We start from the raw sequence: 9,229 nt of genomic DNA on the forward strand, positions 1-9,229 counted from the left end.
GAGCTTCCGGACGTGCAAGCTGGGTTTCGCAAGGGCAGAGGAACTAGAGACCAAATTGCCAACCTTCGCTGGATCATGCAAAAAGCAAGAGAGTTCCAGAAACCCATTTACTTCTGCTTTATTGATTATGCGAAAGCGTTTGACTGCGTAGATCACAGCAGATTGTGGCAAGCTCTCCAAGAGATGGGAGTTCCAATTCACCTCATCTGTCTCCTCAGGAACCTTTATGAAGGGCAAGAGGCCACAGTCAGAACTGGGCATGGCCTTACTGATTGGTTTCCGATTGACAAAAGGGGTGAGGCAAGGCTGCATACTGTCGCCCTGCCCATTTAACCTATATGCAGAGTGCATCATGAGGAAGGCCGGTCTGGACGAGTCTTCAGCTGGAGTGAACATTGCTGGAAAACGTATCAACAACCTTAGATATGCGGATGATACCACTTTATTGGCAGAAAGTGAAGTGGAACTCAAGAGACTTTTGATGCGCGTACAAGAAGAGAGTGAGAAGTTTGGGCTTAAACTGAACATTAAAAAGACGAAGATCATGGCGTCTTGCCCTATCAAGTCCTGGAGCATCAATGGACAAGAAGTGGAAGCTGTGACAGATTTTCTGTTCTTGGGCGCCAAGATTACCTCGGAAGGAGACTGCAGCAATGAAATTAGGAGACGCCTGCTTCTGGGAAAGAGAGCAATGGTTAGCCTTGACCGCCTAGTAAAGAGCAGAGACATTAGTCTACCAACCAAGATCCGTATAACCCGTGCTATGGTCTTTCCAGTTGTGATGTATGGATGCGAGAGTTGGACTGTGAAAAAGGCTGACCGCCGAAGAATTGACGCGTTTGAATTGTGGTGCTGGCGAAGACTCTTAAGAGTTTCTTGGACTGCCAGAAGATCAAATCAGTCGATATTGTCGACCATAAACCCTGACTGCTCATTGGAGGGTCAAATTCTAAAGTTAAAGCTCAGCTACTTTGGTCATCTGATGAGAAGAGAGAAGTCGCTGGAGAAAGATTTGATGTTGGGAAAGGTTGAGGGTCGCCGGAGAAGGGGTAGGCAGCGAACGCGATGGTTAGATGGCATTCTCGAGGCATTGCAGATGAAGCTATGTGATGTTAAGAAGATAGTGAGAGACCGGAAAGCGTGGCGTGTAAGGTCCATAGGGTCACGAAGAGTCGGACACGACTGAACGCCTGAAGTGACTGACTGAATGCTTGGTGTATAGCGATGCGTTCAAACACGTTCAAATACGCCACTTTTTGTTTCTGCGTATATTTTTTATCCTGCAATTTTCAGACCTACCAAATTACGCGTAGAGGAGGCCTAATAAATGATGTCGTTTAGCATATACATGTACAGTGGCGTCGCGAGGGGGGTGCTGTCCACAGTGAGTGCAAAGCTCAGGGGGGGGGGGGGGTGCAGCAGTTAGATGAGGGAAGGGGGGGGGTGCGAAATAAATTTTGTGTAAAGGCACGAAAAGGCGCGCACTGGTGGAGACACTAAATGACAAGTGTGATCTCCTCGTAGAACGAATTATTCTGTTGTGAGAAGCGCTTGAAAACACATTTCTTAGTTTATGTTGGAACTGATTCACTTCGTTTAGGCTGTCGTCGTTGTAAGTAACTTCGTTTATTTACAACAAACCATTAATGAACCAAATACAACTTCTTTAAAAGTGGAGCAAGAGCTCGGAACAAGGGGAGCATGCTCATCGGTGTGGCTCCCCGTTCGTTCTGCCCGCATTCCTTTTCCCTCCGGTCGAAGGGGGTCCGCGGTCCGCTTGTCCCGGCGTTGGCCCCTCTCCCATGACATCCCGCACAGGGTGAGCCGGGGAGGATGTGTCGCCGGCCATTAATTACTGAAAGGCGCCTGTTTAGTGTCAGGCGAGCATATTTACATAAAGGAACCGTACACATTTCGAGGGTGCAAAAAAAAGGAGAAAAACGCAAGTTTCAACAGTTTATGCTACAGACTCCACGCCATTTTAACGTTGGACCGCGCCTATGTACGTGTGTACCCACCTCACTCTCCTTTTCCAAGGTAGGACCGCTGCAGCATCTTTCCAGCAGTTTTTTGTCTTTCGTCTTGTTCATTTATCTCCTGTACCTTCCTTGCCCCTCGGCCCAGTCACAAATCCGCCTCACACTTCCAAAACGCCGAAAGGCAGGGAATGCCTGTTGCTCAGGGCAACAGCAACAGGGCAACAAGTGTTGCAAGCCTGATCACTGCACGCTGACTAGAAACAAAAATGAGAAGGAGGGCACCTGTTATTTGCCCCCGTGGTGTTCAGTACTTGACGACGTCAATGCTGCACAACTCTATTTGCAGACAAAATGACTATCCCTTGACAAAGCAGTAGCAAAGTTGAAGGCCCTAAAGCTTGCAGGCCCTAAACGTGGTCGCTTATAGTTGAAAATGTGGTTGAGCAGGCGCTCATAAAATGCAATGAACTTGGAATTGCTGTTGAGAGGCATGTCAGGAGAGGATGGCAAGTGAACAAGCCAGAGATTTGGGACTTTCGTTGCAGGAAGAAATAAGAGGGCGATGCTGGAGTGCATTAACAGATTTTATGCCGAGCTCTGCACAAGATCCAAAAGCGATTCGAGACGTGGCAACTCTTTTTGGACCTGTTGAAGCAAATAGCCTTCTTTATTCAACTGAGGAAGAACTCAAAGTGTCTATTTCAAAACTTACCGAATTCTATGACGGACTGTCTGACACCGCTCTTATAAAAATTCTTAAGATAAGGAGATACCTCAAAGCACAGCCGGTATTGTCCTCGAAGTCGCCAACAGTTAGACAGCACTGGACTTCTTGACATTCATTACGGAATGGGATTGTAGATTGCCTTCCCACCCTGTCATTAGGGCTGAAACTATTTCTCACCATAGGTCTGTCTGTGGCATCGTGTCAGTGGTGGTGGTGGTGGTTTGAGAGAAGTTTTTCTAAGCTGAAATTAATGAAAAAACTGCTTGAGATCTACATTGGCTCAGTCCAGGCTATCAGATCTGGCATTATTATCGATTGAAAGTGAGCTGGCGAAAAGCACCGATTTTGATCAAGGTATCAGCAGCTTTGCAGTCCTGACGGCCAGGAAAGCAAAATTTTGTTTTGAGTTCGATTTTTCTTTGCACTCCGTGAATGTCTGGTTTTAATATAACCGTGATTACATGAATAAAAGTGGTGTTTAAACGCTCAAACATTTTGTAACAGTAGAACCTCGGTTATACGAATCTCACGGGGTCTCGAAAGAATTCGTATCACCTGAACATTGGTATCATCAAAACGAAAGAGAATAAGTTTGCAGAATCATGGGAAAGGCAGTTGCACGGAGCTGTTTACGTCCGAGAAGGTTTATTACGGTCGCGCGGTTACAGCCCGCCACTCGCGGCGCAGACGTACAGCGCGACAGGCAATCGCGTCGTCGCGACGTCGCGACGTCGCCGTCGTGCTTCCGCTGACTTCTCGCGGTGCGTACGGCACGTCTAGAGTTACTATATAAGCTTAGCACGACAAAATATGGCGACGCGCAGGCCGAGCGGCGCCGCAGACTGCTCGCAAAGCGTACAGCGCGACTAAAGTGGTCGCAGTCTACGAAGCGCGGACCACGCATCACCGCAAACTGCTTGTGATGCGTACATACAGCGCGGCTGGCGATCGCGCTGTGCTCAAGGTTGCGGAGTGACCAGAACATCCTAAATTTTGCACGTTGTAAACAATGCACTCCGGCCGGGGAATTTCTTGAATTCGTATCATCCCGAAATTTGTATCAACCGGATTCGTATCACCGAAATTTTACTCTGTCGGTAAGTTGTTGCTTGTACTTTCGCTTTGCGCTCCTTGCGGGAATGTCCGCTTTTAAAATATCCGTGATAATTTTGCAATAATTTACATGACGAAAACTGGCCTTAATTGTTCAAATGTTTTGTATATCGGTCGGTTCTTGATTGTTTAACGAAGGCCTTCTAGGGATACGTGTAAGCCTTTTAAATTTTGTATATTTGGCAGACATAATTCCTTGCTCCTTGTGACTTTTACAAGTGTCGGGTTTTCTGGCATACCCATTAAATATCCTGATTAATGACTTGTCTGTTTGACGACTTTAGTTCATTGCTGTGTGCTCCAGTTGTCCTTGAGTTATAGATTTGCATCTCTAGTTCTCACTTGTCATTCCTACGCATATTCCTGCGCGCGTGATAACGTGCATAGTACGACATAGTTTGTGTTGGCTATTACTTTACTCTGAACGAAATTATTACCGGCATAAGTCCAGTTGTTTATTGCACGCTGGAAACTTATTCTTAGGCTATATTCTTGTAGCCATCGTTATAAGCGTAACTATCACAAGCGTGCTAAAAATGATTTCATCATTCCGCAACCCAGAACAAATTACGGATGACAAAGCATTAATTTCAACTTGCCACTTCTGTTAACCACAATAGATTGATTACGTTAGGCAGATTCTATACTCTTTATGAACTGACCGAAACCGTTTTTTTTTTTTTTGCCTTCTGTTTTGCGTGCATGTCCTTGTTCCAGCATTATTTTGATGTGTCGTGTCGCTGTGTTGCTTTTTCTGTAAAAAAGAAAATAAGACAAAGAAATGAACGTCTGTGGTCGCACAAAAGTTACCAAGTGTTTTTATGGGGGCGTGGCCCCTCGTCAAACCCTTGGTAGGCTTTTTGGCTACGCCCCTAACATCTCTGCGATGTTGAAATAAAGATGCCTTAACTCAAGGGGGACACAGGAAGGCGCTTCTATACGGGTTATCACGTTTTCTTCGCTGATTCTTTTTGATAGTCTCCAAATATGTATGAGAAGTTGCGTTGCTACTCCGTTATAGCCATTGTAGCATTTACCACTTCACGTCCTTGTTATATTTGTCACATACGGCTACAGTGATTGCACACGCTTATAATGTTTACACATCGCGTAGTTTTCACATCGCCACTTTGTTCTTATGGTCTGATACTGGGCAATCACCTGTCTTAAGCCTTTTGCTCAGTGAATTTTCTCGCAACTTACACGTGCTTATGTTTCTGCCTTTTGCGGATGCATGTGCTTTTTGATGTGATGTTTTACTGAAATATCAATCGTCGGGCACGCTCGTTGCGTATAAGTGTTAAAAAGAAAAGAAAATGCCACTCGCACTGCGTGATTGGGTGCAAAGTGAACTTTACTTCATGCAAATCATGAGCACAGAGGAGGTAGAAAGGAAGTTGCGATTCGGAGCCTAAATCGCGGGGACAGAGGGGGGGGGGATGCAGCGCCGCGTCTCCTCACCGGGTGCAAGTGACCCTAGCGACGCCACTGTACATGTATCAGTATTCTTATGGCTGTCATATATAGGTCACTTGCACACACTTCACGTGTGTGTGTGTGTGTGTGTGTGTGTGTGTGTGTGTGTGTGTGTGTGTGTGTGTGTGTGTGTGTGTGTGTGTGTGTGTGTGTGTGTGTGTGTGTGTGTGTGTGTGTGTGTGTGTGTGTGTGTGTGCGTGCGTGTGTGCGTGTGTGCGTGTGTGTGTGCGCGTGTGTGTGTGTGTGTGTGTGCGCGCGCGCGCGCGCGCGCGTGTGTGTGTGTGTGTGTGTGTGTGTGTGTGTGTGTGTGTGTGTGTGTGTGTGTGTGTGTGTGTGTGTGTGTGTGTGTGTGTGTGTGTGTGTGTGTGTGTGTGTGTGTGTGTGTGTGTGTGTGTGTGTGTGTGTGTGTGTGTGTGTGTGTGTGTGTGTGTGTGTGTGTGTGTGTGTGTGTGTGTGTGTGTGTGTGTGTGTGTGTGTGTGTGTGTGTGTGTGTGTGTGTGTGTGTGTGTGTGTGTGTGTGTGTGTGTGTGTGTGTGTGTGTGTGTGTGTGTGTGTGTGTGTGTGTGTGTGTGTGTGTGTGTGTGTGTGTGTGTGTGTGTGTGTGTGTGTGTGTGTGTGTGTGTGTGTGTGTGTGTGTGTGTGTGTGTGTGTGTGTGTGTGTGTGTGTGTGTGTGTGTGTGTGTGTGTGTGTGTGTGTGTGTGTGTGTGTGTGTGTGTGTGTGTGACCTGATCGTGTTGTAAACACAATACTCGAAAGGGATTTCTACGGTGTTCCATGTTCGGGGTGAAATTTTCAAGCAAACCTGTTAGGGAGTGTTTCAGGAAATACCAGTAAATTAAATGGCTTGCATATTCCGCGAGCAAAACGTTGGGTGCAACTGACTGCTAAGTACTGACCACTTCGCCGATTGCGTGCCTGCTTCGTGGCAGAGCCGCTCCAACAAAACTGCATATTGCAGCGCGCGAGCTTACCTTGTCGTTGGCGCACTTCCTCAGCCTAGGAAACGAGCAGTGCGATGCTGAACTCAGTATGTGGACTCACCGTAACATGTACTCACCTCCGAAATCACGTTCCGACGATTGATTTGTAGGTGCGCCAAGCTGAAAAAAGACTTCTTCACTCATGCAGGACATAAAAGAAGAATAATTCATTAACTCGAGAAGTACAAACACTAAGGCGATGAGGGGGCTTCCATAACAAGTCACAGCTAGCCATCAAAGCTTTTTTTTTTTAAGAACAACCTATTTGATTGCCACAATTATGACATTCCTTTCCGACATTTTGATTTGGAACACCATTGTATAAACTACGGCCAAATCAGAATAAGAGCTTGTCGGTAGAAAATGTCACTACTACGAAATAACGATGTTCTGCATTGAAAAATTGAATACGTGTGTCTCTCATTTCCTGTGAAAAGAACGTCGTACCAGCATGTATAATTTACGAGCGAATAAACTTTTACGTTTTCTGTACATTTTATTTACCACGTATACTTTTATTTCTTTCATACTTTCACGTAGGACCCAAGGGGAAATGGGACCCAGTCATTTCATCCATAGGAGCAAAACAGTGCGCATTTTTAGGAAAAAAAAAATATTGACACTACCACTACAAACTACATTCTGTACAACTCTCTCTATGGCTATACAAAGGGTGGGTGCTCGTTCATGGATAATGATGATGATACTGGAATAGATGAAAGGCGGAAGAGCGCTCGTGTGCCCGTGTATCGGTGTATGTGGCCGAGGCACTGTCCTATGCACAAGTTCGAAAGCAAAATTATCACCGGCGCACTAAATCGGGCTGAAACCCATGTCAATCATGCAGTCCCGAATGCCTGTTGTCGTGGCGGCTTGTATATAGCAGATCTCTTTGGCTTTGCAGTCCTTGACACACTGATGTGGCTCCACCAGCTTGTGCATAAACCTGTAAAAAAAAAAAAAAAAAAAAAGGTATATCAGAGTGGGTTTTCCATATTTTTAAAATGAAACATGAATTTTTCCCACGACCAAGATTCCTAAGAACCATCTACTGAAGAATTTGTATCCGCTTAAACTTGCAGAACAGACATGTTGCAAAGAAGACAGAAAATAATTTACCAGGACAACTTTAAGATATCTGCATCAGGCCTACGAGCTACTCACGCTAGATCAAATAAGCAATTGGGAAGTTTGATGGATTGATGACATTCCAACCTAAATCTGAGCGGCGGACGAACTAGACATAGCATCGAAAGGTATTACTCACGCGTCGAATCAACCTGGTTTATGAAGGACAAATCACCGTGTGCTAAGAGGCCTCTCTACTATTCCCGCAAAATTATAGAAGATTGCTTTGTTTGGCTTGCGGTGTTCAACGCCCCAAAGCGACTCCGGCTATGAGAGACGCTGTAGTGAATTGGGCTCCGGAAATTTCAACGAACTGGGTTTCTTTACACTGCACTAACATAGCACAGCATTGCTTTTCGTCTCCATCGAAAAGAGGCCACCGGAGCCGGGATTTGATCCCGCATCCTTAAAATAAAAAAGAGAAAGAGAAACTGCGCATCCGAGTGACTTTGTCCGTCAGATGGATAGTTTACCCTTTAGATAACGACCAGCTCAGCGTGTATTCGCATTCGTGACTACAATCATCACCATTCATAATCAGTCATATATATAATACTCCGCTTAGAAAAAGACAAAATAGACAGAAAAATTACCATAGCTTCGATATTAGTTAATGCAAGTAAATTAGCTAAACGTTGCAGACACAGCATTGGTTGCGCTGCTGTGTTTCTCTACGGCCACGTTGTTTATCTGTGGCGCCAGTTTCATACTCTATGGCCAGTTTCGTCGACCGTCCGGGCATGACCAAGGCGGGAGACAGGCGAGATATTTCTCTCTTAGGCTTGAGGCACTTCCACTCTAGTGTACTGTGTGTCAGAGACGACTATTGGTTTGAGAATTCTAGCGGCGTGCAATTTGTCTCAAGTATTTATATTTCGCCATAGCCGAACTCTTTTTAACGTTACAAGCAGGCTGCGTCTCGTCTACTGACTGCGGCTGACCCGACGTTCCCGCTTCTGCATGGCGACCTACACGCCTTGCGCGCGACCTGACTCTGAGCAGCTAAGAAGCGGAAACGAATGTATCAGCAGCGCCGGACTGGCTAAGGTGCCCTTTCTAGAACTTCATCGCCAGGACTGACCCCAGTATGGCAAAAGGGGAACCTTTAGCGCTGTTATTTCCTCGACTGCTGCTAACACTGGCAAAGAAATTGAAAAGGCCATGGACGTGTTAGGAGCGTAGTGCTTTCTTGCTCCGGAACTTCCATGACCGCAGCAAAACTTTCTTCGGAATATAGACACCCCCTAAGTGTTTTCTGCAGTGGTAGAGGAACGTGTTTTGGCAGCGGTGTTTAGTAGCGGGCTAAGACACCCATGGGTGCACCTCGTCTGCCGAGATTGCGTAAAAGCAACCTCGTACGGGGTCTCATATTTTTCTATGTACTGATGTTCATTCTTTTAAAATTATCTTATTTTTTCGCTCAATAGCTTGTAGGGTGATCTGAATCTGAGCTAGTTTGTTCATGATAGTGTGTAACTACAGCCTAACAGTAAAAACGCACAAACGAGAAGACAAGACGACAAGAGGCTGAACTAACAACTGATCTTTAAATAAAGGTGTAAGAAATATAAAGGGAAAAAAAAGGGGGTGGGGGAGCGAGGGGCGATAACACAAAACACAGAGTCATGGTGGAATAGTTGAACCCGGCATGAAGTAGATTTAAAAAAAAACACATAATAAAAAGAAAAATTAGGGCACTGAAAACTTATAGAACCGTCTGACAAACTTTATCTCTTTTTCGGTGAGCGCCACAGAGGCGGTGCAGATGAAAGATTCCCCATAATTAATAATTGTCACTGCTTCCAGCACTTCACGTGTTAACTGC

At 45.6% G+C, this 9,229-nt stretch overlaps 1 protein-coding gene across 1 annotated transcript in view; it reads right to left on the reverse strand.

Moving 5' to 3' along the window:
• Positions 1 to 6,457: 6,457 nt before the first annotated feature.
• The window catches only part of LOC146209389 (sphingomyelin phosphodiesterase-like), a 58,910-nt gene continuing 56,138 nt past the window's right edge, over positions 6,458 to 9,229 (reverse strand). The window contains exon 12 of the mRNA XM_084587400.1: positions 6,458 to 7,222. Coding sequence (XP_084443526.1) covers positions 7,090 to 7,222 — 133 coding nt within the window. The 3' untranslated portion in view covers positions 6,458 to 7,089. The remainder of the gene's footprint in view (positions 7,223 to 9,229) is intronic.

This window comes from Amblyomma maculatum, chromosome 1 (genome assembly GCF_055883805.1).
Source record: "Amblyomma maculatum isolate TAMU_Amacu chromosome 1, ASM5588380v1, whole genome shotgun sequence".
Lineage (NCBI taxonomy): Eukaryota > Metazoa > Arthropoda > Arachnida > Ixodida > Ixodidae > Amblyomma > Amblyomma maculatum.